The sequence below is a fragment of the Hemitrygon akajei genome, chromosome 6 (assembly GCF_048418815.1).
Source record: "Hemitrygon akajei chromosome 6, sHemAka1.3, whole genome shotgun sequence".
In the NCBI taxonomy this organism is placed as follows: Eukaryota; Metazoa; Chordata; class Chondrichthyes; order Myliobatiformes; family Dasyatidae; genus Hemitrygon; species Hemitrygon akajei.
In genome coordinates, this window is record NC_133129.1 from 187,518,692 (window position 1) to 187,546,591 (window position 27,900).

Below are 27,900 nucleotides of genomic sequence, written 5' to 3' on the forward strand. Positions count from 1 at the left end.
CAGTCAATAGACAATAGGTGCAGAAGTAGACTATTCGGCCCTTCAAGCCTGCACCGCAATTTTGAGATCATGGCTGATCATCTACTATCAATACCCAGTTCCTGTCTTATCCCCATATCCCTTGACTCCCCTATCCATAAGATACCTATCTAGCTCCTTCTTGAAAGCATCCAGAGAATTGGCCTCCACTGCCTTCCGAGGCAGTGCATTCCAGACCCCCACAACTCTCTGGGACAAGTTTTTCCTTAACTCTGTCCTAAATGACCTACCCCTTATTCTCAAACCATGCCCTCTGGTACTGGACTCTCCCAGCATCTGGAACATATTTCCTGCCTCTATCTTGTCCAATCCCTTAATAATCTTATATGTTGCAATCAGATCCCCTCTCAATCTCCTTAATTCCAGCGTGTACAAGCCCAGTCTCTCTAACCTCTCTGCGTAAGACAGTCCTGACATCCCAGGAATTAACCTTGTGAATCAACGCTGCACTTCCTCTACAGCCAGGATGTCCTTCCTTAACCCTGGAGACCAAAACTGTACACAATACTCCAGGTGTGGTCTCACCAGGGCCCTGTACAAATGCAAGAGGATTTCCTTGCTCTTGTATTCAATTCCCTTTGTAATAAAGGCCAACATTCCATTAGCCTTCTTCACTGCCTGCTGCACTTGCTCATTCACCTTCAGTGACTGATGAACAAGGACTCCTAGATCTCTTTGTATTTCTCCCTTACCTAACTCTACACCGTTCAGATAATAATCTGCCTTCCTGTTCTTACTCCCAAAGTGGATAACCTCACACTTATTCACATTAAACGTCATCTGCCAAGTATCTGCCCACTCACCCAGCCTATCCAAGTCACCCTGAATTCTCCTAACATCCTCATCACATGTCACACTGCCACCCAGCTTAGTATCATCAGCAAACTTGCTGATGTTATTCTCAATGCCTTCATCTAAATCGTTGACGTAAATCGTAAACAGTCAGGCTCTGCCAGGGCCAACTGCCTGTCTCTCCTCTGGGAATACATTCATGCCCTGATATCCTTGGAGTGACAGCATGTGGTCACAAAGGGTAGTGGGTGTATTTTTGGGAGTGGGGAGGGGTTCCCCATTATTGTTTTACAGACAGTAATGATAATATTTTAATTTGAATTTCCTCACTATCTTGTAAATATCTGAAGTTTGTACGTTGTGTATTTTTGTATAAATGAACTTTTGTAGTTTTGTATAAAAAAGGGATTATACTGAGGGAGCAAACACAAGGAAATCTGCAGATGCTGGAAATTCAAACAACACACACAAAATCCCGGTGGAACACAGCAGGCCAGGCAGCATATATAAGGAGAAGCACTGTTGACGCTTCGGGCCGAGACCCTTCATCAGGACTAACTGAAAGGAGAGATAATAAGAAATTTGAAAGTAGTGGGGGGAGGGTCGTGGCCCGAAACGTCAACAGTGTTTCCACCAGCATTTTGTGTGTGTTGTTTGATACTGAGGGAGAACCAGGTTGATGATTATGAACCCTCTCTGTCTGAAGGTAACACTCCACAGTTACAACACTCCCTGGATCCACATCACGCTACAAAAGTATTATGTCACAGGGGAAGACGATTCGGCCCATTGAACCTGTGCTGGCACACAGGGGATTCTCACCAGTTACGACCTATACCCCCATTCCCTCCTCTGAGTGGGGGTACTGGGAACCGCAAGGGGGAAGCCAGAGGTAGTACGGGGGTGACGTGGGGATACTGTGGACCATCCCGGACCGGTGATGTAGGACAGTACCCGGAATGGCTAGGGGAACGTGGTGAGGTGTCCGGTTCCAGGTCCGCCGCGGCACCCTCCATCTCCGGGCTTTAGTAGTGAGGATATTTGATGCCGATTTTCCTTCCCGGGCCGGAGTAGTTGGTGGCACGGCGCTTCCCCTCCCCCTGCCCCTGCCCCTCCCGCTGAGACCAGCTGCTGCTCCCAGTCCCGGGGCTGGATTAGATCCCCCAGACGCCTCACCTCGGTTCCTTTCCGCCATTGCCGCGCGCTGCCTTCTGGGAGAGTAGATTGAGCGCAGGCCAGAGGCGGGGAAACTGTCAATCAAAGTGTAGGCGGGTCGGGCATCTGTCAATCAGAATGACGTGTGGGGCAGCTGTCAATCAAAGCGGAAGGCGGAGTGCGGAGGGGATCAATTATACCAAAAAACATAGGAGCTGAATAAGGCCATTCAGCCCATTGAATCTGTTCCTTCATTCCATCATGGCTGATCCCAGATCCCACTCAACCCCATACACCTGCCTTCTCACCTTTGACGCCCTGACTGATCGGAAAATGATCAACTTCTGCCTTACAGGAGGAAATCTGCAGATGCTGGAAATTCAAGCAACACACACAAAATGCTGGTGGAACGCAGCAGGCTAGGCAGCATCTATAGGGAGAAGCACTGTCGACGTTTCGGGCCGAGACCCTTCATCAGGACTCACTTTTGCCTTAAGTATACCCACGGGCTTGGCCTTCAATGCAGTCTGTGGCGGAGCATTCCACAGATTCACTACTCTGGCTAAAAGATTTCCTCCTTACCTCTGTTCTAAAAGGTTGCTTCTATATTTTGAGGCTGTTCCCTCTAGTTCTGGATACAAACATCTTCTCCACATCCACCCTATCTGGTCCTATCAACACTTGGTAGGTTTCAATGAGATCCTTCCGCATTCTTCTAAATTCCAGTGAGTACAAGCCCAAGGCTGCCAAATTCTCCTCATAAGCTAACCTCTTCATTCCCGGAATCATTCTTGTGAACCTTCTCTGGACTCTCTCCATTGACCACACTTTCTTTCTGAGATTTGAGGTCCAAAACTGATGACAATACTTCAAGTGTGGCCTGTCTAATGTCTTATAAGATAGATAGATAGATAGATAGATAGATAGATAGATAGATAGATAGATAGATACTTTATTCATCCCCATGGGGAAATTCAACTTTTTTTCCAATGTCCCATACACTTGTTGTAGCAAAACTAATTACATACAATACTTAACTCAGTAAAAAATATGATATGCATCTAAATCACTATCTCAAAAAGCATTAATAATAGCTTTTAAAAAGTTCTTAAGTCCTGGCGGTAGAATTGTAAAGCCTAATGGCATTGGGGAGTATTGACCTCTTCATCCTGTCTGAGAGCATTGCATCGATAGTAACCTGTCGCTGAAACTGCTTCTCTGTCTCTGGATGGTGCTATGTAGAGGATGTTCAGAGTTATCCATAATTGACCGTAGCCTACTCAGCGCCCTTCGCTCAGCTACCGATGTTAAACTCTCCAGTACTTTGCCCACGACAGAGCCCGCCTTCCTTACCAGCTTATTAAGACGTGAGGCGTCCCTCTTCTTAATGCTTCCTCCCCAACACGCCACCACAAAGAAGAGGGCGCTCTCCACAACTGACCTATAGAACATCTTCAGCATCTCACTACAGACATTGAATGACGCCAACCTTCTTAGGAAGTACAGTCGACTCTGTGCCTTCCTGCACAAGGCATCTGTGTTGGCAGTCCAGTCTAGGCTCAGCATTATCTTCTTGCTTTTACATTCTATTCCCCTTGAAATAAAACAATGGAAATAGAGGGAGGGTAAAGGGAGATGAGTAGTGGAAGATTGATGGAGTGGAGGGTGTGTCATTGAGGGTGGGAGGATGGGGTGTCAAGGGAGAGGAGGGTGGGAAGTCAGGGGAGTGTTGATGGAGGGAAAGGTGGGAAGTCAGGGAAGGGCTGAGGGAGAGGAGGGTGGGGTTTATGGGAGGGTCGATGAGTGGGAGTCAGAGGACGGTCTATGGTGTGGGGGTCGGTTTGAAGGAAGGGGAAGGTCAAGGGAGTGGAAGGTGAGGACTTTGGGGTAATTGAGTCCTGGTGCCATTTAGGGTGTGGAATGGGTGGTGTGTGTGTGCTGTGGAGGGAGGGGGTTGGTGGAAGAGGAATTGTAAGGAGGGCAGAATGTGGGGAGGGTGGGGGAGTCAAGTAGCTGGGACACAGGATGGGGTAGATGGATGAAAAGGAAAAGCAATATTAAGGGTTGAGGTTGTTCATTAACATACAGACATAACTATATGTCCTGAATACATTCAGTCATTCTCTTGTCTGATTCTACCAACATTCCAGCAAGCAGAAAAAAAGCTAAAATTAAATAAGAACACAATAAAAACAGTAATCTTGACCTTCATCCAACACCAAATTTAAAAATAACAGAGCTTGGGTATAAGCCTTTCTAGAGGGGCATGACCAACCGAGACAACATGCTGATCTAATGTAGAGGTTTGAAAAGGATTGGAGCTGTATGTAGTGGGTCAGAGGATTTAGCAGGAGTCTGAGATCCTTGGATTCTTCTGCTAGGGTTGTCAATCAAGTATGTTCAATGCAAACGTGGAGAGAGAGAACAAATGTGTGAATCCCTGCAGCATCTGTGACTCTGGCTCAGAGGCCAATGTCAGGATGAGGGTGAGACCTTGTAAGGTGTAAGGCTCTGATGGTGTATCTAGTGGAGTTCTGAAAACCTGTGCCAGTCAACTGGTGGGAGTGTTCAAGGACATCTTCAGTCTCTCATTGCTACAGTCAGAGGTGCTCACTTGCTTCAAAAGGACAACAATCATACCAGTGTCCAAGAAGAGCAGGGTGAGCTGCCTCAATGACCATCATCCAGTTGAACTTATGACAACTGTGATTAAGTGCTTTGAGAGGTTAGTCATGCCCAGAATCAACTCCTGCCTAAGCAAGGACCTGGACCCGCTGCAATTTGACTATCACCAAAACACGTCTACAGTGGAAGCAATCTTGCTGGGGCTCCAGCTAGACACTAGTAATACTTCCATCAGGCTGTTTTCATTGTCTACACTCAGTGTTGAACGTCATCAAACCCTCAGTACTGATCAAAGTACATATACGTCACCATATACAACACTGAGATTCATTTTCTTGTGAGCATACTCTATAAATCCATAATAGAATAATAACGGCAATAGAATCAATGAAAGACCACACCAACTCAGGCGTTCAATCAGTGTGCAAAAGACAACGAGAAATACACACAAAAATAAATAAATAATTATAATAAGCAATAAATATTGAAAACATGAGATGAAGAGTCATTGCAAGTGAGTCCATAAATGGTGGGAACATTTCAGAAATGAAGCAAGTGAAATTGAGTGAAGTTATCCCCATGGTTCAAAACCCTGACGGTTGAAGGGTAATAACTGTTCCTGAACCTGGTGGTGTGAGTCCTGAGGCTGCTGTACCTTCTTCCTGAGTGAGAAGAGAACATGGTCTGAATGGTGAGGGTCCTTGATGGTTGCTGTGACAATGTTTCATGTAGATTCCACATTGGTGGGAAGGGTTTTACCTGTGATGGACTGGGTTGTATCCACTCTTTGTAGGCATTAGTGTTTCCATACCAGGCTGTGATGAAACCAGTCAAGTCTCTCACTACACACCTATTGAACTGTATCAAAGTTTCAGATATCATCCCAAATCTTTGTAAACTTCTTGGAAAGTAGAGGTGCTGCCACGCTTTCTCCATAACGGAACTGATGTGCTAGACTCAGAACAGACCCTCTGAAGTGATAACACGGAGGAATTTAAAGTTCAGTCTTTAGTTAACAAATACCAGTGAGGGATGTTTGATTAAAGTCATGAATATGTTTCTATCCCCACCCACGGTGAATAGAGTTGGATAGTGAGGGTAGGGAGCCGGTGGGCGGAGCCAGACCGTGCCGGAGGCGGTACCTATTGCTGTGGGCGGGGTCGGTAACCATGGACGGGACCAGGCCGGGCCTGGAGAGGTGTTTTTCGCTGAGTGGATACGGCATCTAAGGGGGCGGCCAAGGCGGGTTGAAGGCGGTGCTTGTCGTTGTGGGCCGGGAGCGGTGCTGGTATCTATGGGCAGGGCTAGACGTTCCCCGGTTCACGGCCATGGAGCTGAGCGAGGTGACCGAGCGGGTGGAGACTGGCGATCAGAACCGCGCGTTACCGGCGCTGCAGCGCTTCATCGCCGAGGTGAGTCCGCCCTAACTCTCACCCTGTCCACCACTTTCCCCCGCCCATCACACCCTGTTCCAGTCTTACCGACCCCCTCCCCCTCCCCGCAGCCCCCTCTCTTCCCCCCTCCCGGTATACAACTTGATACAGGTAAACGAGTGGGCTGAGGATGGATAGGCAGATGATAGGACAAAATTGCCGTGTACCGGCGACCAAATTGAACAGGGTGGTGAATATAGGGCTGAAGGTGTTATATTTGATTACATGCTGTATTTAGAATAAAGTAGATGATCTTGTGGCGCAGATGGAGATTGGCAGGTATGACGTGGGCAAGTACTGAGGTGTAGCTGAAAGAAGCTTATAGTTGGGAGCTTAACATCCAAGGATGCACATTGTATGGAAAGGACAAGCAGGTAGCCAGAGGGGGTGGCGTTGCTCTGTTGGTAAAAATTGAAATAAAGTCATTAAAAAGAGATGACATGGGATTGGAATAGGTAGTATCTTCATGGGTAGAGTTAAGGAACTGCAAACATTAAAAAAAACTTGATGGAAGTAACATACAGATCCCTAAACAGCAGTCTTATGGACTTTTGTAGTCTACAAATTACAATGGGAGATAGAAAATGTACATGAAAAGGCAATGAATTATAGTCATGGGGGATTTCAATATTCAGGTACATTGGAGGGAAAACTGGTTAGTGCTGATTTTGGATCCCAAGAGAAGGAATTTGTAGAATGCTTACAAGATAGCTTTTTAGAGCAGCTTGTGGTTGAGCCCACTAGGAGAAAGGCTTATTGTCTAATGAACTGGCTTTGATTAGGGAGCTTAAGGTAAAGGAACCTTTGGGAGACAGTGATCAAAATATGTTAGAATTCACCCTGCAATTCAGAGGTAGAAGCTAAAGTCAGATGTATCAGTATTATAGTGGAGTAAAGAGAATTACAGAGGCACGAAAGAGGAGCTGGCCAAAATTGGTTGGAAGAGGACACTAGCAGGGATGACAGCAGAGTAGCAATGACGAGAGTTTTTGGGAGCAATTTGGAATGCACAGATACATCCCGAAGAAGAAAAAAATTCCTTAAGACAGGATGACACAACAGTGGCTGACAAGGGAAATCAAAGCTAACATGGAAAGAAGGCAGGAGAGTGGGGCTAAGAGGAAAATGGATCAACCATGATGAAATAGTGGAACAAACCTGATGGGCCAAATGGCCTAATTCTGCTCCTGTATTTTATGGTGTTATAAAAGCCAAAGAGAGGGCCTGTAATAGAATAAAAATTAGTGGGAAGATGGAGGAATATGAACATTTTAAAAACCACCAGAAGCCAACTAAAAAAGTAAAAAGAATCGGAAATATGAAGGTAAGCAAGCCAATATGATCAAAGAGGATATACGAAGAGTGAAAGAGGTGAGAGTGTCAGGGGGCTGAAGTCAGTGCAGTTGCTATTACCAGAGAGAAGGTGCTTGAGAAGCTGATGACATGAAAGTTAGTGGAATTGTGGTGAGTGAGAAAGGTTGTCCAAGGGTTTGGCAGGACAGAAATCAGTTGAATTATTTAATATGCAAGATTGTTTATTGTTATTTTGCAGTACACAGGTGTAAAGGAGAACAAAATGATTTTTTTCCCAGAACCAATGCAACATAAAAAAACCATAAAGAACACAATAAATAGAAATACAAAAGTAAATCATAAAATACAATGTACAAGTAACTGTTAATGTGACTATACAGGTATATGCATAAGATTAGCTTCTGTACATTGACAGTATGGTGTCTGGTATACAGCACAAAGCCTGGTTGTATGAACACATGTCTAGAGCACATGGCGGCAGATGGGATTAGTTTAAACTGGCATCATGGTTGGTGCAGATATTGTGGGCTGAAGGGCCTTCCCTATGCTTTCTTCTATATTATTTTATTACTTTGAAGGCTAGTGCTTAGTTATTCACCATACACTCAACATTTCCCCAATCAATTCCAACCAGCATCCCCCTTGTACCTCTGAGGGTTTGTTCATATTTAAGGTCTGTGTGATGAACTGCATTCATTTCGGCTGTTGTTATTACACAAAGCCTTCGGCCGTTTGTACCAGAGGACCAGGCTACAGGCGCACAGTGACCTCTCCCAGAGGGGATGCAGCAAGGATTCGCCACACTGGTTCCAGGGAATTGGTTCAGATTCATTTATTTATTACGTGTACATTGGAACATGTGTCGTTTGTGTTAACAGTCAACACACCCAAGGGGCAGCCGCAAGTGTTGTCACCCATTCTGGCACCAACATTACATGCCCACCATGTTCAGCAGAACACAGAGGACACAATAAGTACGGAAGCAACAGCAAAACAAGACTTATTTCTCCTCCCTTCCCCCCACTTCCCCTCTTCCTACCCCCCCACCCCACCCTTCCCACAATCTGGTTGCCTTTGATAGCCGGGACACAGAAAATAAAAGCTGAGACCATAACAACGATATGAAAACAGTGCTAAAGTGCTAAACAGTGTACAGGGTGCTGTTTGCAGGTGCGGTGCTACGTGGGGTCTAACACACAGGTGCGGTACTATGCAGGGTACTGTGGGGTATTCTGTGTACAGGTGCTGTGTGGGACCCTGTGTGCAGGTGTGGCACTATGCAGGGTACTGTCTGAAGTTCCCTTTGCAGGTACAGTGCTGTGCAGAGGTTCTGCGCAGGTGCGGAATTATGGGGATTCTCTACGTGGAGTTTCTGTGAATGGATGCGGTACTGTGTGGGACCCTGTGCACAGGTGCAGTGCGGGGTACTGTGTGGGACTCTGTACATAGGTACAGTACTCTGCAGGGTACTGTGCAGAACTCTGTGCATAGTCGCAGAACCATGTGGTCTTCTCTGAACAGGTGCAGTGCTGTGCAAGAGAATCGGTGGTTGTTCTGTACTTGGATTTTCAGAAGGCCTTTTACAAAGTGCTGCACATGAGGCTTCAAGCATGTGGTATTACAGGAAAGTGGATGGTGCATTGGCTGATTATCAGGAGACAAAGACTGGGAATAAAGGGAGCCTTTTCTGATTAACTGCTGGTGGCTTGTGCTGTTCCATAGGAGTTGGTGTTGGCAAGTTTGCAGATGATATGAAGATGGATGGAGAGGTGGGTAGTGTTGAGAAAGCCAGGAAACTGTAGAAGATCTTTGACAGATTGTGAGAATGGACGAAAATGCAATATAGTGTCGGAAAATGTGTCAGATTCGAGTTTCATGTCAGGAAATTTGTTATTTTGTGGCAGCAATACATAATAAAAACTATTAATTACAATACGAGGCTTGTATGTATGTTGTATATGTAGTGTAAAAAGAGGGGAAATATACTGGGGTAGCATTCATTGTTTCCTTGCTATGCACTTTCGTCAAAGAAATAAGAACATAGACTATCTTCTAAATGGAGAGAGAATTAAAAAATCAGAGCTGCAAAGGGACTTGTGAATCCTTGTGCAGGATTCCCTAAAGGTTAAATTGCAGGTTGAGTTGTTGGTAAGGAAGGCAAATGCAATGTTAGCATTCATTTTGAGAGGACTAGAATACAAGAGCAAAGATATGTTGCTGAAGCTTTATAAGGCATTGGTCAGACCGTACTTGGTGTAGTGGGAGCAGTTTTGGCTTCCTTATCAAAGAAAAGATGTGCTGATATTGGAGAAGGTCCAGAGAAGGTTCACGAATTTTTTTCTTGGAATGAGAAGGTTAACGCCATCTGAAACCTCTCGGCCTGTACTTGCTGAAGTTTAGAAGAATGGGGGGAAATGCCATTGAAAACTTTTGAATATTTAAAGGTCTGGATAGAGTGGATTTGGAGAAGATGTGTCCTATAGTGATGGAGTCTTGAACCAGAGGGCACAGCCTCAGAATAGAGGAACATCCATTCAGAAGGGAGATGAGGAGGAATTTCTTTAGCCAGTGTGTAGTGAATGTGTGGAATTCGTTGCCACAGACAGCCGTGGAGACCAAGTCATTGGGTATATATGAAGTGGAGTTTGTTAAGTTCTTAATAAGGGCTTCAGGGGTTACAGGGTGAATGGGGTTGAGAGGGATAATATTTGGGCCATGATGGAACTGCGGCTTAGACCCGATGGGCCAAGTGGCCTAATTGCGCTCCTATGTTTTATTGGTCCTTCAGCATTTTGTGTGTGGTGATGTGAAGAAGAGTTTTTTTTACTCAGAGTGGGTGTTTGTAATGTTGAACACACTGCCTAGGGGAGTGGTGAAGGCTCAGAGACTCTCAGAACATTTAATTGTATTGACAAGCATTGACTGTGAGGGGTAGTTGAGGGGATCTCTCTGGAAAATGAGCTGGGACATTCAGTCATCACTTTCCTTCATATCAGAGTTCAATACGTTTCTGGATGCAGGAATGGACATGAAAATGATACAGATCAGGCTCTGGGTCAAATGGCCTACCCTCATTGCTTCTGTTCCCATGAGGGACCAAAGAAATGTTAGCAACATCATGAAGGGTCCCACCCACCCTGCTCATGAACTGTTTGTTCCACTCCCATCGTGGAGGAGGCTATGTAGCATCCATACCAGGACCATCAGACTCAAAAAGTTACCTTCCCTGTATGCACCTGTACCTAGTGTAAATTTATGGACATGCAATCAATCTATACATATAATCTATCTTATGTATTTATATTTATTGTGTTTTCTATTAATGTGTTCTTTATCTTACCTTGTTTTTTCGTACCTCATTTTGTTCTCCTCTACACTTGTGTACTGGAAATGACATTAAGCAATTTTGAACCTCTGGGCAGAGTCCTGCTCATTGGTGTGATCAGGTATAGCAGTGATCCTCCTGTCTTGCGTCACTGGTTCTTTGGTTTCACATGGCGTCACTGCACAATGGTAGTAATCACACAAGCGAGTTGCTGCCCCATTGTAACTTCCCTCCCCTGTGTTTCAGAACTCGCAATGTTTCCTGTTCGACGTGGAGGGGAGAGACCAGAGACGGGTAAGGTGTGAAAGTGGGGATCAGGGGTTCTGGGCACTATGGGAGCAGCACAGTGGGAGATGGGTGGCTGGAATCAACCAGGGAATGGGGAGTGGGCATTAGGAGTGTGTACTGGTGGACAGGGGAATGTGGGGGTTGTGCTGGCAATGGTGAGGCAAAACTGGAAGGTGAATTGGGATTGCTAGAATAATAGATGTGCCGGCCATTTGGGTCCTGGTATCGAAGAACTAGAAATGGAGGGGTAGTGTGCAGAGTAGGACCACAGGGAAGGGACAGAATGATGATTCAGAGTTTTATTTACAAACTTTGGTGGCTAATATTCTTTTCTTTAATTTTTTCATATGTGAAGGACAGTGATGAAGCCAGTATCCATTGAGTATTTATCACTTAAAGGCACGTGAACCTTGTGTGGGTAGAAAGGGTTAGTTTAGTTCTACTTTTAATCACTAGTTTAATTACTTTGGCACAACATGGTGACTACGTACTGTGCTGTACTCTCAAAAGGGTGCGATGAATAGAGAAAGCTTGGTATCCAGATTCACTGTTCCCTGACAAAAATTGCATAAGAATGTTATCAGTACTGGGGGGGGAGGGGGGGGGGCGGGTCTGAAGGAGCTGGATAGACTGGGACTGTCTTCTCTGGAGTTTACATTTGAGGGATGACTTTACCTTGAGGGCCACAGGTAAGATTGATGGTTCAATCTTTGCCCCAGGGTAGTAGGGTCTAAAACTAGGTGACGTACATGGAAGGTGAGAGAGAAAGGTTTAATGACCAACAAACTGATGTCGTCTGCCTACACAATGCCCAGATCCCTCCATTTTTCTTGCATTCATGTGCCTATCTAAACGTCTCTTAAAAGTCCCTAATGTATCTGGCTCTACCACCGCCCCAGGCAGCACATTCCAGGCATCCACCACTCTGTTTTTTTTTAAAAAAAAGTACTCCTCACATCTCCTTTTGAAATTAACCCCCTTTTTTAATACCTTAAATGCATGCCCTCTGTTATTAGACATTTCAATTCTAGGAAAAAGATATTGCTTATTCTATCTCATTATTCTGTGTCATGTCATATGATGTGTGGGAGATGTCCTGACGAAGGGTCTCGGCTGGAAACGTTTACTGTTCGTTTCCATGGATGCTGCCCAACCTGTTGAGTTCCTCCAGTGTGTTGTGCATGATGGTCTTCCATCTGTCTTTAATCTGACTAGTTCCTATAACCTTTTCAAAACTTCTGCCTGTCTTTCCCTAGTAACTCATGAATGCCTTGCGCAGCTGATAGCAACTTTTTCTTCCATCAATTTTTACCATCATTGAAAGGTGTTTGAGCTTCTCTTTCCCTGGTACATATCCCAGAAATTCCAGCTGCCTTTTTAAAAATTAATATCTGCTCTCTTCTTATTCCAGTTTTTCGCAACTTATTTAATTTTTACTGCGTACCTCCCCGATATTTTCATCATTATTCTCAAAAGCCACATTTCTGCAGCGTTATTTTGCTTTGATGTTGTCCAATATTCACTCCATATGTTAGTATGGAATGAACGCTGTGCTGCAACACTTGAGTTTCCTACCCATAGAAATGATTATTCTTTAGTATCTTGCTCAAACGCTCAAGCAGGCATTTAGCAATCCCCATCCTCCTAATTTCAACATGAGCCCTACTGTCAGATGTTATCATGCTCCAAGTAATTGAAATTCCACATCTGTTTGATTGTTTCGTTGTCCACTTTCAGTTCGCATTTCTGTACTTTCTTGGTGAGAACCATACATTCAGTCTTGCGGTCAACCCTCTCTTTGTACTTTCTTTGACTTTATCCAGTATTTCTTGGAGCTTCTCTTTCAAAGTAGCTATCAGCACTGTGTCATCTACATATCATAGGTTGTTTAAATTGTATCAACCAATTATCATGCCTGGAATACTGCTAATTTCTCTTAAAATCTTCTTGCTATAAAGGTTGAATAGGTCAGAAGAGAGATCAACCCTGCCTGATTCCCCTCTTAATTGGAACAAATCACTTTCATTCCTGCTCTTTGTTCCCAATACAAATTTCTGATGATTGTGATATCTTTCCCATCAATGTCCAAGAGCTTAAGGATTTTTATAAGCTTTTCATGTCTCACCTCATCAAAAGCTTTGGTATAATTGACGACATATAGGTATAGGTCTTTCTGATCCTCTCTAGTGCACTCACAAATAATTCTAAGGATGAAGAAATGTATTTTGTGTTCCACTATCTTCAATGAAGCTGCACTGCTCTTGTGCAATCTCCGGTGTCATGCTTTTTCTTGCTCTCATCTACTCTAGATGAGAGTCTATGCTATCCACTGCACTTCCAATCTTAGTGTCATGGAATCATAGAAGAATACAGCACAGAAACAGGCTCTTGGCCCATCTAATCCATGCCAAAATATTTTAAACTGCTTCCTCCCATAGCCCTCCATACCCCGACTGCACCAGAACCATAGCCGTCCATATCCCTACCATCCACGTACCTATCCAAACTTTGCTTAAACATTGAAATCAAGCTAGCATACATCATTTGTGCTGGCAGCTCATTCCACATTTTCACAATGAAAAAGTTTTCTGTTCTGTTCCAATTAAACTTTTCACCTTTCACCCTTAATCTATGATCTCTGGTTGTATCTCCATCCAACTTCAGTGGAAAAAGCCTGTTTGTATTTACCCTATCTGTACCCCTCATAATTTTGTGTACTATCAAATCTCGTATCAATCTTCTCCACTCCATGGAATAAGGTCTGAACCTATTCAATCTTTCATATAACTCAGGTCCTCCAGACCCAGCACTATCCTTGTAAATTTTCTCTGTACTCTTTCAAAATCCTCACTAACATCTTATACAATTTCAACATGACATCACATCTCCTGTATTCAATACTTTGATTTATGAAGGCCAATGTGCCAAAAGCTTTCTTTACTTGAATTGACTTCAATGAATTTTGGGCCTGTATTCCCAGATCCCTTTGTCCTACCACACTCCTCAGTGCCCTACCGTTCACTGTAAGACCTACCCTGGTTGGTCCTATCGAAGTGCAACACCTCACACTTGTCTGCATTAAGTTCCACCTGCCATTTTTCAGCCTATGTTTCCAGCTGATGCAGATCCCTCTGCAAACCATGATAGCCTTCCTCGCTCTCCACCACACTCGCAATCTTGGTGTCATCCACATTATCATCCAGATCATTGATATCGATGACAAATAACAATGGACCCAGCACTGATCCCTGCGGCACTCCACTAGTCACAAACCTTCAGTCAGAAAGGCAACCATCTACTACTGCTCTCTGCCTTCTCCCACAAAGCCAATGTCTGATCCAATTAACTATCTCATCCGGAATGCTGAGCAACAGAACCTTCTTGACCAACCTTCCATACAGGACCCTGTCAAATGTATTGCTAAATTCCATTTTGACAACATTCACTGCCTTGCCTTCATCAACTTTCCTGTTAACTTCCTAAAAAAAAAACTCTATAAGCTTGGTTAGACATGACCTACCAGGCATGGAGCCATGCTGACTATCCTCAATCAGTCCATGTTTATTCAAATGCTTGTATGTCCAGTCCTTCCAATAACTTTCCTACAACTGATATCAGATTCACTGGCTTGTAATTTCCTGGTTCAGCTATTTTCCAATCCTCTGGTACCTCTCCTGTCGCTAAGGATGATTTAAATATCTCTGCTAGGGCACTGGCAATTTCTGCACTTGCTTCCTGCAGGGTCTGAGGGAACACCTTGTCAGGCCCTGGGGATTTATCCACCCTGATTTGCTTCAGGGCAGCAAACACCACCTCCTCTGTAATCTGTACAGGGTTCATGAGGTTGGTGCTATTTTGTCTCACTTCTGCAGACTCTGTGATGCCCTTTAAAAGACCCAACACTACCTTCTCCTTTATTTATAAGTGCCTGAGCATATTAGAATCCTTGGCACTGATTTCTTTATCCTCCGTGTCCTTCTTGGTCAATACTCCTGGTAAGTACTCATTAACTACCTCACTCACATCTTTTGTATCCAAGCAAATGTTTCCCCCTTTATCCTTGAGTGGTCCTACCCTCTCCCTAATTATCCCCTTGCTTCTGGTGGATGCATAGAATCGCACCTGGACTCAGCCAGATATTTTGTTTTCAGAGGATCCGTGGGGAGCTATTTGTTCGTTGTTGATGTTTTTAACATTCATCAAATTGGTCCCAAAGGTGTGTCCTGCCCTCTGTGTGTTTGTGTGGTGTTGTTCTACAGACCTTGGGTCTTGCTGGCAGAGGAGGAGGAGCTGCTAAACCCAAGCCTGGTAGTTGGCACATTAAAGCAACTCCTCTGCCCACCCACCCTGCCCCTGGCAAGTCACCCAAGCCACTAACTCCTAATGTAGGGAGAGGTTATCGATTTGGTCGTAACTATAGACATAGATCAGAAGCTCCAATTCTGCAGGGACATCAGAAAGGAATTCGAATGTGGAGGCACTGAGTTGAGGGCAAAGGCAGGAGTTTGGGACAGGTTTGTACTCCTCGACCAAATGTTGAATTCCAGACGGGTCAGTGCCTGCCCTTGATGTAGGATGGTGTGCCCGAGTGTGAATGTCAGGAGATTGTTAACCCAACTACATCAGTGTTTCATCAGTGACCTGCCTTCCATCATTGGGACAGATTTGGGGATGAAGCTGCCACTGACAACAGTGATAGGTGTCATGCCGTCTGTGTCAGGTTGTGATCTGTCCTGCAAGAGAATCTAACCACACACCTTTGACATTCATTCAATTCCATAACTGGGTTTGCACTGTAAATACGTTGGTTTTATGTAGTTTTGGACATTTCTGTCTCTGCTTTCTACCACCTCTGATGATCTTACACACCTCCCACCCTCTCTCACTCACTCCTGGGATATCTACCCAGCCTCTCCTTAAAAGTAAAACCTTCCTCTCCTGGCAACATCTTTGTGAATCTGTTCTGCATTCTCTCCCTCTGAGTCGTACCCTTCCCATAGTGAGCTGAGGGGAAGTGCACATCTTCTCCAGTAATGTTGCAGCTCTATAAACCACACTGGGAATATTGTGTCCAGTTCTGGTCATCTCATTATAGAAAGGATGTGGAAGCTTTAGAGAGAGTGCAGAGGCAATTTACTAGGATGCTGCTTTGATTAGAGAGCATGTCTTTTGAGGATAGGTTGAGTGAGCTAGGGCTTTTCTCTTTGGAGTGAAAGAGGACGAGAGGTGACTTGCTAGAGGTGTACAAGATGACAAGAGGCATAGATGGACAGGACAGCCAAAGACCTTTTTTCTCTGAGCAGAAATACAAAGGGGCATCATTTTAAGGTAAACAACACAGGTCCTGACGAAGGGTCTCGGCCCGAAACGTCGACAGTGCTTCTCCCTATAGATGCTGCCTGGCCTGCTGTGTTTCACCAGCATTTTGTGTGTGTTTGAATTTCCAGCATCTGCAGATTTCCTCATGTTTGATCATTTTAAGGTGATTTGTGAAAAGTATAGGGGGGATATCAGTTTTTTTTATAGAGAGTGGTAAGTGTGTGGAATGAGCTGGTAGAGACAGATACATTAAAGACATTTAAGAAACCCTTAGATAGCCATATGAATGAAAGAAAAAAATGGAGGGCTATATGGGAGGGAAGGGTTAGATTGATCTTAGAGTCGGTTAAAAGGACAGCACAACATTGTGGGCCAAAGGGTTTGTACTGTGCTGTAATGTTAGAGGACTAGGAGCTGAATTTAGGCCATTTGGCCCATTGAGTCGGGTCCACCATTCAGTCATAGCCAATTTACTGTATTATCTCTATCAACCCCATTCTCCTGACTTCTCCCAGTGCTTTCTCACTCTAGCAGTTTGTTGGGGTGTGTTGGAGGGAAGATGCCAGTTCACCATGACCTCCTTGGGGACAGGTAGGGAATTCTGGAGATGTACAGACCTTTGTAGGGATGTTGAGTTGTGTACAGTGCCAAGGTGTAATTTTATCTCTCTCATTCTGCCCACAGCGACTGGGACAGGCGGTACTTTGTCTCCTGGACCGGACCTTGCAGCCAGCCTGCCAGCTAGCTGGCCTGGGCTGCCTGCGCATCCTTTCCCGGGAGAAGACCAACCTGAGGCCATTCAGTGGCAGTGCGGCCCTGGAGTTGTTAGCCAGGCATGCTGGGATTGAAAGCGAGATGGAGCGAGAGGGGGGGCTGCCTGACCCCGACGTGATGATGGAGGCTCTAAAGTGCCTCTGTAATGTGGTATTCAACAGCACTGCAGCCCAGGAGGTGTGTGCGGACAGTGGCTTGGTGGTGGGCCTCTGCCGGCGACTTAGACTTGGCGATAAGCAGTTGTACTCCGGTGTCCGGTTCTTTGATCTCCGGCTATTGTTCCTCCTGACAGCTCTTAGGCTTGATATCCGCCGACAGCTGGGCCGTGAGCTGCGGGGTGTGCGCCTGCTGACCGATGTCCTGGAGCACACAATGGCTGTGCGATGGGTCAGCAGCCTGGAGGTGGCTGCCCGAGACCAGGGTGACCCTCTACTGGCTCAGGAGCTGACTGACTGTGCCATGGAAATCCTCAAGGTCCTCTTCAACATCACCTTCGACCTCTACAAACGGCAGGTGGACGAGGTGGGTGCTGCCCTCCCCATGGTATCCAAGGCAGACCAAAGGAGGTAGCCACCTGAGGGAAAGAGGAGGAAGGCGCATCAGTGGGGGAGTAGGGGGCATCTCTGTCTCTGTGCCAGGGAAGTGACCTATAGGGCAGAGTTAGATCTCTTGGACTGACTTTGTTACAAAGTACAATGATGAAGGTAGAGCAGTGGATGTGGTCTACAGTATATTTATTGATGAAGGTAGGGCAGTGGATGAGGTGTATAGTATATTAATGAAGGTAGGGCAGTGGATGTGGTCTATGGTATATTTATTAATGAAGGTAGGGCAGTGGATGAGGTGTATAGTATATTTATTAATGAAGGTAGGGCAGTGGATGAGGTGTATAGTATATTTATTAATGAAGGTAGGGCAGTGGATGAGGTGTATAGTATATTTATTGATGAAGGTAGGGCAGTGGATGAGGTGTATAGTATATTAATGAAGGTAGGGCAGTGGATGTGGTGTATAGTATATTAATGAAGGTAGGGCAGTGGATGTGGTCTATGGTATATTTATTGATGAAGGTAGGGCAGTGGATGAGGTGTATAGTATATTTATTGATGAAGGTAGGGCAGTGGATGAGGTGTATAGTATATTAATGAAGGTAGGGCAGTGGATGAGGTGTATAGTATATTAATGAAGGTAGGGCAGTGGATGAGGTGTATAGTATATTAATGAAGGTAGGGCAGTGGATGAGGTGTATAGTATATTAATGAAGGTAGGGCAGTGGATGAGGTGTATAGTATATTAATGAAGGTAGGGTAGTGGATGAGGTGTATAGTATATTTATTAATGAAGGTAGGGCAGTGGATGAGGTGTATAGTATATTAATGAAGGTAGGGCAGTGGATGAGGTGTATAGTATATTAATGAAGGTAGGGCAGTGGATGAGGTGTATAGTATATTAATGAAGGTAGGGCAGTGGATGAGGTGTATAGTATATTAATGAAGGTAGGGCAGTGGATGTGGTCTATGGTATATTTATTGATGAAGGTAGGGCAGTGGATGAGGTGTATAGTATATTTATTGATGAAGGTAGGGCAGTGGATGAGGTGTATAGTATATTAATGAAGGTAGGGCAGTGGATGAGGTGTATAGTATATTAATGAAGGTAGGGCAGTGGATGTGGTCTATGGTATATTTATTGATGAAGATAGAGCAGTGGAGGCGGTGTATAGTTATGAGGCCATTGTTTTGTCCCTTATTACTACCTCTCTAGGATTATTTCCCAAGCATTTTGTATTCACTCTCACCTCTTATTCTTTATATATGTGAAAAAACTTCTGGTGTCTTCTTTAACATTGTTGGCCAGCTTACCCTCATATTTCATCTTTACTCATCTTTACTTCTGGTTGCCTTCTGTTTTTTAAAAGCTTTCCAATCCTCTATCTTCCCACTATTTTTTTGCTCTACTATGTGCCTCGTCTTTTGCTTTTATGTTGACTTTAATTTTTCTTTTCAGTCATGGATGCATTGTCCTGCCTTTAGAATACTACTTCTTTCGGATGTAACTATCATGTGCCTTCTGAATTGCTCCCAGAAACTCTGGTCACTGCTGTTCTGCTGTCATCCTTGCCGGTGTCCCATTCCAATTAACTATAGTCTGCTCCTCTCTCATGCCTTTAATTCCCTTAACTCCACTGTAGTACCGATACACCCATAGAGCTCATAGAACACTACAGCACAGAAACTGGCCTTTCAGCCCATCTAGTTCATGCCAAACTTAATTTTGCTTAGTCCCATTGACCTGTGCCCGGGCCATAGCCCTCTTTACTTGTCCCTGTCCAAATTTCTCTTTAAGTGTTGAACTTAATCCTGAATAGCCTCAAGGTTGAGGACACAGGACATAGCCTCAAGATTCGGGGGAGTAGATTTAAGATGGAGACGAGGAGGAACTGCTTTTCCCAGAGGGTGGTGAATCTGTGGAATTCTCTGCCCAATGAAGCAGTGGAGGCTGCCTCAGTAAATGTATTTAAGACAAGGTTGGATATATTTTTGCACAGTAGGGGAATTAAGGGTTATGGAGAAAAGGCAGGTAGGTGGAGATGAGTCTATGGTCAGATCAGCTATGATCTTATTGAATGGTGGGGCAGGCTTGAAGGGCCAGATAGCCTACTCCTGATCCTATTTCTTATGTTCTTATGGATCCATCACTTCTGTTGACAATTCATTCAATACTCTCACCAATCTGTGAACGAAGAAGTTCCCCCTCGTGTTTCCCTTAAAAAGTTCACCTTTATCATTTAACCCATGACCTATAATTGTAGTCTCACCCAACCTCTGTGGGGGAGGGGGGAATCCTGCTTGCACTTACCCTATCTAAACCGCTCAATTTTGTATACCTCTATCAAGTCTCCCTTCGTTCTCCTATACTCCAGGTACTCCAGGGAATAAGGTCCTAACCTATTCAACCTTTTTCCTATAACTCGGGTCCTCAAGTTCTAGCAACATCCTTGTAAATTTTTTCTGAACTCTCTCAATCTTAATGAGGTCTTTCCTGTAGATAGGTGATCAGAACTACACACAATATTCCAAATTAGGCCTCACCAACATTTTATACAATTTCAATATAACATCACATCTCCTGTCTTCCTCAGTGCATTACGTAAGACCTATGATGGTTGGTCCTACCGAAGTGTAAAATCTCACACTTGTCTGCATTAAATTCTATCTGCCATTTTTCAGCTCATTTTTCCAGCTGGTCCGGATCCCATTGCAAGCTGTAATAGTCTTTCTTGTTGTCTTCTACACCCCTAATCTTGGTGTCATCTACAAATTTGCTGATCCAATTAATCATGTTATCATCCAGATCACTGATATAGATGACAAACAACAGGCCCAGCGCTGATTCCAGCAGCTCATCACTAGTCACAGATGTCCAGTCAGAGAGGCAACCATCTTCTACACTCTCTGGATTCTCCCGCAAAGCCAATGTTGAATCCAATTTACTACTTCACCTTGAATGCCAAGAGACTGCACCTTTTTAATCAACATCCCTTGCGGGACCTTGTCAAACACCTTGCTAAAGTCCATGTAGATGATATCTACTGCCTTGTCTCCATCAACTTTCCTGGTAACTTCCTCAAAACTCTATAAGATTAGTTAGACGTGACCTATCACACACAAAGCCATGCTGACTACTCTAATCAGTCTCTGTCCATCCAAATCCTCATATTTAATCCTTTAGAATACCTTCCAAATACTTTACACAACTGATGTCAGGCTCACCAGCCTATAATTTCTTAGTTTATTTTGAGAGCCTTCTTTAAACAGTGGAACAACAGTGGCTATCGTCCAATCCTCTGGAACTTCACCTGTTGCTAGGGATGACTTGAATATTGCTGCAATTTCTGCACTTACCTCTCATGAGGTTCAAGGAAACACCTTGTCAATCAAAGACAGCAAACACTTCCTCTTTTGTAATCTATATAGAATCCATGACCTCCATCAAATTTTAGCTTCTTACTCTCAAACTACAGGGTGAATTCTACACACAAGGATTCTCCATCTTCCAATCCTGTCACTTCTTTCTAAGAATTTTTTTTTACCAACAGAGCCACTCCACCCTCCTCCGCCTACCTGCCTGTCCTTTCGATAGAATATACAATATGTATCCTTGAATGTTAAGCTCCCTGCTATAATCTTCTTTTGGCCACAACTCAGTGAAACCCACATGTCATACCTGCCAATCTCCAACCGCGCTGCTAGATCATCTACTTTATTCCCTAAACTGTGTGCATTCAAATATAATGGCTTCAGTCCTGTATTCATCACCCATTTTGATTTTTGTCTCCATGTTATCTGAAGTCAAAATTTTATCCCATTGAAAACATTTTATGTTCTGTAATCTCTCCTGAACTCTCCTTCCCATTTACTTTTAATTTTTAATTGGGGAAGGGCAAATTATGAGGCTATAAGGCTAGAACTTGCGGGTGTGAATTGGGATGATGTTTTTGCAGGGAAATGTACTATGGACATATGGTCGATGTTTAAGGATCTCTTGCAGGATGTTAGGTGAAAGAAGGCAGCATACATGAGGTTTAGGAAGCAAGGATCAGATGGGTCTATTGAGGAATATAGGGTAGCAAGAAAGGAGCTTAAGAAGGGGCTGAGAAGAGCAAGAAGGGGGCATGAGAAGGCCTTGGCAAGTAGGGTAAAGGAAAACCCCAAGACATTCTTCAATTATGTGAAGAACAAAAGGATGACAGGAGTGAAGGTAGGACCGATTAGAGATAAAAGTGGGAAGATGTGCCTGGAGGTTGTGGAAGTGAGCGAGGTCCTCAATGAATACTTCTCTTCAGTATTCACCACTGAGAGGGAACTTGATGATGGTGAGGACAATATGAGTGAGGTTGATGTTCTGGAGCATGTTAATATTAAGGGAGAGGAGGTGTTGCAGTTGTTAAAATACATTAGGACGGATAAGTCCCCGGGGCCTGACGGAATATTCCCCAAGCTGCTCCAGGAGGCAAGGGAAGAGATTGCTGAGCCTCTGGCTAGGATCTTTATGTCCTCGTTGTCCACGGGAATGGTACCAGAGGACTGGAGGGAGGCGAATGTTGTCCCCTTGTTCAAAAAAGGTAGTAAAGATAGTCCAGGTAATTATAGACCAGTGAGCCTTACATCTGTGGTGGGAAAGCTATTGGAAAAGATTCTTAGAGATAGGATCTATGGGCATTTAGAGAATCATGGTCTGATCAGGGACAGTCAACATGGCTTTGTGAAGGGCAGATCGTGCCTAACAAGCCTGATAGAGTTCTTTGAGGAGGTGACTGGGCATATAGATGAGGGTAGTGCAGTGGATGTGATCTACATGGATTTTAGTAAGGCATTTGACAAGGTTCCACATGATAGGCTTATTCAGAAAGTCAGAAGGCATGGGATCCAGGGAAGTTTGGCCAGGTGGATTCAGAATTGGCTTGCCTGCAGAAGGCAGAGGGTCGTGGTGGAGGGAGTACATTCAGGTTGGAGGGTTGTGACTAGTGGTGTCCCACAAGGATCTGTTCTGGGACCTCTACTTTTTGTGATTTTTTTTATTAACAACCTGGATGTGGGGGTAGAAGGGTGGGTTGGCAAGTTTTCAGACGACACAAAGGTTGGTGGTGTTGTAGATAGTGTAGAGGATTGTCATAGATTGCAGAGTGACATTGATAGGATGCAGAAGTGGGCTGAGAAGTGGCAGATGGAGTTCAACCCGGAGAAGTGCGAGGTGGTACACTTTGGAAGGACAAACTCCAAGGCAGAGTACAAAGTAAATGGCAGGATACTTGGTAGTGTGGAGGAGCAGAGAGATCTGAGGGTACATGTCCACAGATCCCTGAAAGTTGCCTCACAGGTAGATAGGGTAGTTAAGAAAGCTTATGGGGTGTTAGCTTTCATAAGTCGAGGGATAGAGTTTAAGAGACGCGATGTAATGATGCAGCTCTATAAAACTCTAGTTAGGCCACACTTGGGAGTACTGTGTCCAGTTCTGGTCACCTCACTATAGGAAGGATGTGGAAGCATTAGAAAGGGTACAGAGGAGATTTACCAGGATGCTGCGTGGTTTAGAGAGTATGGATTATGATCAGAGATTAAGGGAGCTAGGGCTTTACTCTTTGGAGAGAAGGAGGATGGGAGGAGATGTGATAGAGGTGTACAGGATATTAAGAGGAATAGACAGAGTGGACAGCCAGCACCTCTTCCCCAGGGCACCACTGCTCAGTACAAGAGGGCATGGCTTTAAGGTAAGGGGAGGGAAGTTCAAGGGGGATATTAGAGGAAGGTTTTTCACTCAGAGAGTGGTTGGTGTGTGGAATGCACTGCCTGAGTCAGTGGTGGAGGCAGATATACTAGTGAAACTTAAGAGACTACTAGACAGGTATATGGAGGAATTTAAGGTGGGGGTTATATGGGAGGCAGGGTTTGAGGGTCGCCACAACATTGTGGGCCGAAGGGCCTGTAATGTACTGTTCTGTGTTCTATGTTTTCCATTCTGTTGTTCCCCCCCCTCCCCCACATGTCAAATTATTTCTCATAGGCAGAAGTTGACAGATTCTTGATTCGTCATAGATTTGTAGAGAAGTACAGCACAAAAACAGGCCCTTTGGCTCATCTTGCCCAGGCCAAACCATTTAAACTGTTTATCGCCATCAACTTGCACCGGGACCATAGCCGTCCATATCCCTACCATCCATGTACCTACACAAACTTCTCTTAAAACTCTGAAATTGAGCTGGCATAGCCCACTTGTGCTGGCAGCTCATTCCACATTCTCACAACCCTCTGAAGGTTTCCACTCGTGTTCCCCTTAAACTTTTAATCTTTCACCCTTAAGTCATGACCTCTGGTTGTAGTCCCACCCAACATCAGTGGAAAAAGCCTGCTTGTATTTACCCTATCTACACCCCTCTTAATTTTGTATACCTCTATCAAATCTCCTCTCAGTCTTCTACATTCTAAAGAATACAGTCCTAATCCATTCAATCTTTCTTTATAACTCAGTCTTCTAGACCCAGCAATGTCCTTGTAAATTTTCTCTACACTCTTTTAACCTTGCTTACATCTTTCCTGTAGGTAGGTGATCAAAACTGCACACAATACTATAAATGAGGCCTCACCAGTGTCTGATACAACTTAAACATAACATCCCATCTCCCATACTCAGTAGTTTGATTTATGAAGGCCAATGTGCCAAAAGCTTTCTTAATGACCCTATCTACCTGTAATGCCACTTCCAGCAAATTATGTACCTGTATTCCCAGGTCCCTTTGTCCTACCACACCCCTCAGTGCCCTACCGTTAACTGTGTAAGACCAACACTGGTTGATTCTACCAAAGTGCAAAACCTCATGCTTGTCTGCATTAAATTCCATTTACCATTCTTCAGTCCATTTTTGCAGCTGATGCAGATCCCACTGCAAGCCATGATTGCTTTCCACACTGCCCACTACACCCCCAATCTTGGTATCATCCACAGATTTGCTGATCCAGTTAACCACATTTTTATCCATAACAATGATCTGGATGATAAACAGCAAAGGATCCAGCACCAATCCCACGGCACTCTACTAGATAGATAGATAGATAGATACTTTATTCATCCCCATGGGGAAATTCAACTTTTTTCCAATGTCCCATACACTTGTTGTAGCAAAACTAATTACATACAATACTTAACTCAGTAAAAAAATATGATATGCATCTAAATCACCATCTCAAAAAGCATTAATAATAGCTTTAAAAAGTTCTTAAGTCCTGGCGGTAGAATTGTAAAGCCTAATGGCATTGGGGAGTATTGACCTCTTCATCCTGTCTGAGGAGCATTGCATCGATAGTAACCTGTTGCTGAAACTGCTTCTCTGTCTCTGGATGGTGCTATGTAGAGGATGTTCAGAGTTATCCATAATTGACCGTAGCCTACTCAGCGCCCTTTGCTCAGCTACCGATGTTAAACTCTCCAGTACTTTGCCCACGACAGAGCCCGCCTTCCTTACCAGCTTATTAAGACGTGAGGCGTCCCTCTTCTTAATGCTTCCTCCCCAACACGCCACCACAAAGAAGAGGGCGCTCTCCACAACTGACCTATAGAACATCTTCAGCATCTCACTACAGACATTGAATGACGCCAACCTTCTTAGGAAGTACATTCGACTCTGTGCCTTCCTGCACAAGGCATCTGTGTTGGCAGTCCAGTCTAGCTTCTCATCTAACTGTACTCCCAGATACTTGTAGGTCTTAACCTGCTCCACACATTCTCCATTAATGATCACTGGCTCCATATGAGGCCTAGATCTCCTAAAGTCCACCACCATCTCCTTGGTCTTGGTGATATTGAGACGCAGGTAGTTTGAGTTGTACCATATCACAAAGTCCTGTATCAGTTTCCTATACTCCTCCTCCTGTCCATTCCTGACACACCCCACTATGGCCGTGTCATCAGCGAACTTCTGCACATGGCAGGACTCTGAGTATATACTAGTCATAGGTCTCCAGTCAGAGAGACAACCTTCTACTACCACCTTGGCTTCTCCCACAAAGCCAATGTAGAATCCAATTTATTACCTCATCCTGAATGCCAATGCCATTTAAGATCTCCTCCATCTATTTTGGCTCTATGCATGGATTACCATTCTGGTCTTCCAGAAGACCAATTTTGTCCCTTGCAATCCTTTTGCTCTTAGCATGTCTGGAGAATCCCTTGGGATTCTCCTACACCTTGTCTGCTGGAGCAACTTTGCAGATGACACAAAGGTTGGTGGTGTTGTAGGTAGTGTAGAGGATTGTCGAAGATTGCAGAGAGACATTGATAGGATGCAGAAGTGGGCTGAGAAGTGGCAGATGGAATTCAACCCGGAGAAGTGTGAGGTGCTACACTTTGGAAGGACAAACTCCAAGGCAGAGTACAAAGTAAATGGCAGGATACTTGACAGTGTGGAGGAGCAGAGGGATCTGGGAGTACATGTCCACAGATCCCTGAAAGTTGCCTCACAGGTAGATAGGTTAGTTAAGAAAGCTTATGGGGTGTTAGCTTTCATAAGTCGAGAGATAGAGTTTAAGAGTCGCGATGTAATGATGCAGCTCTATAAAACTCTGGTTAGGCCACACTTGGAGTACTGTGTCCAGTTCTGGTCGTCTCACTATAGGAAGGATGTGGAAGCATTAGAAAGGGTACAGAGGAGATATACCAGGATGCTGCCTGTTTTAGAGAGTGTGCATTATGATCAGAGATTAAGGGAGCTAGGGCTTTACTCTTTGGAGAGAAGGAGGATGAGAGGAGACATGATAGAGGTATACAAGATATTAAGAGGAATAGATAGAGTGGATAGCCAGTGCCTTTTCCCCAGGGCACCACTGCTCAGTACAAGAGGACATGGCTTTAAGGTAAGGGGAGGGAAGTTCAAGGGGGATATTAGAGGAAGGTTTTTTACTCAGAGAGTGGTTGGTGTGTGGAATGCACTGCCTGAGTCAGTGGTGGAGGCAGATACACTAGTGAAGTTTAAGAGACTACTGGACAGGTATATGGAGGAATTTCTTTCCTAAGTGTTCTCTTGCATTTCTTGTACTCTATAAGCACCTCATTTGTTCCTACTTAACTACACCTGCTATGCACCTTTTTTTCTCTCTCTCTTATCTAGGCCTCAATACCTCCTGAAAACCAAGATTCCCTACACTTGTACCCTTTATTCTGACAGGCACATACAAGCTTTGGACTCTCAAAATTTTGTGTTTGAAGGCCTCTCACTTTGCAACTATACCTTTGCCAGAAAAGAGTCTGTCCCAAACAGCACATGCCAGATGACTTCCGAAACCATCAAAATTAGTCTTTCTCCAATTTAAAATCTCAATCCATGGGACAAGCCTATCTCTTTTCATACTTACTTTGAAACTAACAGCACTGTCGTCACTGGATGCAAAGTGTTCCCCGACACAAACTTCTGTCACCTGCCCTTTGTTATTCTGTAATATCTGGTCCAGCATCTCGCCTCTCTCATTGGGACTTCTACTTACTGTTGAAGGAAACTTTCCTGAACACATTTGACAAACTTTATCCCATCTCATCCTTTTACAGTATGTGATTGCAACTCAATTTGTGGAAAGTTAAAATCACGTACTACTGCAAACTTGTGTTTCTTGCAACAGTCTGTGATCTCTCTACAGATTTGTTCCTCTAAATCACTAGGACTCTTGGGTGGTCTGTAATATAGCCCCATTGACATGGTCATATCTTTCTTATATCTCACTAGATGGATTCTTTAGTCTGTCCTGATGGAGCACTGCAGTGACAATTTCCCTGACTAGTAACACCACCACTCCTTAAATTGCTCCTGCTCTGTCACATTGAAAACAGTGGATCCCCAGGAATACTGAGCTGCCAGTCCTGCACCTCCTGTAACCAAGTCTTATAAATAGCTACAATGTCATAACTCAAAGTGTTATATCTCAATGCAGGAAGTATAAGAAACAAGGTGGATGATGTTGCTGCACCATTATCGATTGTCAGGTATGATGTTGTGGCCATCACTGAATCATGGCTGAAGGATGGTTGTAGTTGAGAGTTGAGGTTACATGTTGTATTGGAGGATTAGGAAGGTTGGCAGAGCGGGTGACATGGCTCTGCTGGTAAAGAATTACATCAAATCAGTTAAAAAGATGTGACATAGGATTAGAAAATGTTGAATCCTTGTGGATTGAGTTAGAAAACTACAAGGGTAAAAGCACCCTGATGGCAGTTATATACCGGCCTCCCAACAATAGCTGGGATGTTGACCACAGATTACAACAGGAAATAGAAAGGGTGTATCAAAAGGGC

The 27,900-nt window shown here is 44.3% G+C and overlaps 2 protein-coding genes across 2 annotated transcripts in view; one reads left to right on the forward strand and one right to left on the reverse strand.

The window, feature by feature from the left end:
• The window catches only part of bet1l (Bet1 golgi vesicular membrane trafficking protein-like), a 43,006-nt gene extending 40,910 nt beyond the window's left edge, over positions 1–2,096 (reverse strand). Inside the window, exon 1 of the mRNA XM_073049985.1 lies at positions 2,008–2,096. Coding sequence (XP_072906086.1) covers positions 2,008–2,026 — 19 coding nt within the window. The 5' untranslated portion in view covers positions 2,027–2,096. The remainder of the gene's footprint in view (positions 1–2,007) is intronic.
• Positions 2,097–5,759: 3,663 nt separating this feature from the next.
• The window catches only part of ric8a (RIC8 guanine nucleotide exchange factor A), a 68,021-nt gene continuing 45,880 nt past the window's right edge, over positions 5,760–27,900 (forward strand). The window contains exons 1-3 of the mRNA XM_073049986.1: positions 5,760–6,023; positions 10,930–10,977; positions 16,975–17,586. Coding sequence (XP_072906087.1) covers positions 5,940–6,023; positions 10,930–10,977; positions 16,975–17,586 — 744 coding nt within the window. The 5' untranslated portion in view covers positions 5,760–5,939. The remainder of the gene's footprint in view (positions 6,024–10,929; positions 10,978–16,974; positions 17,587–27,900) is intronic.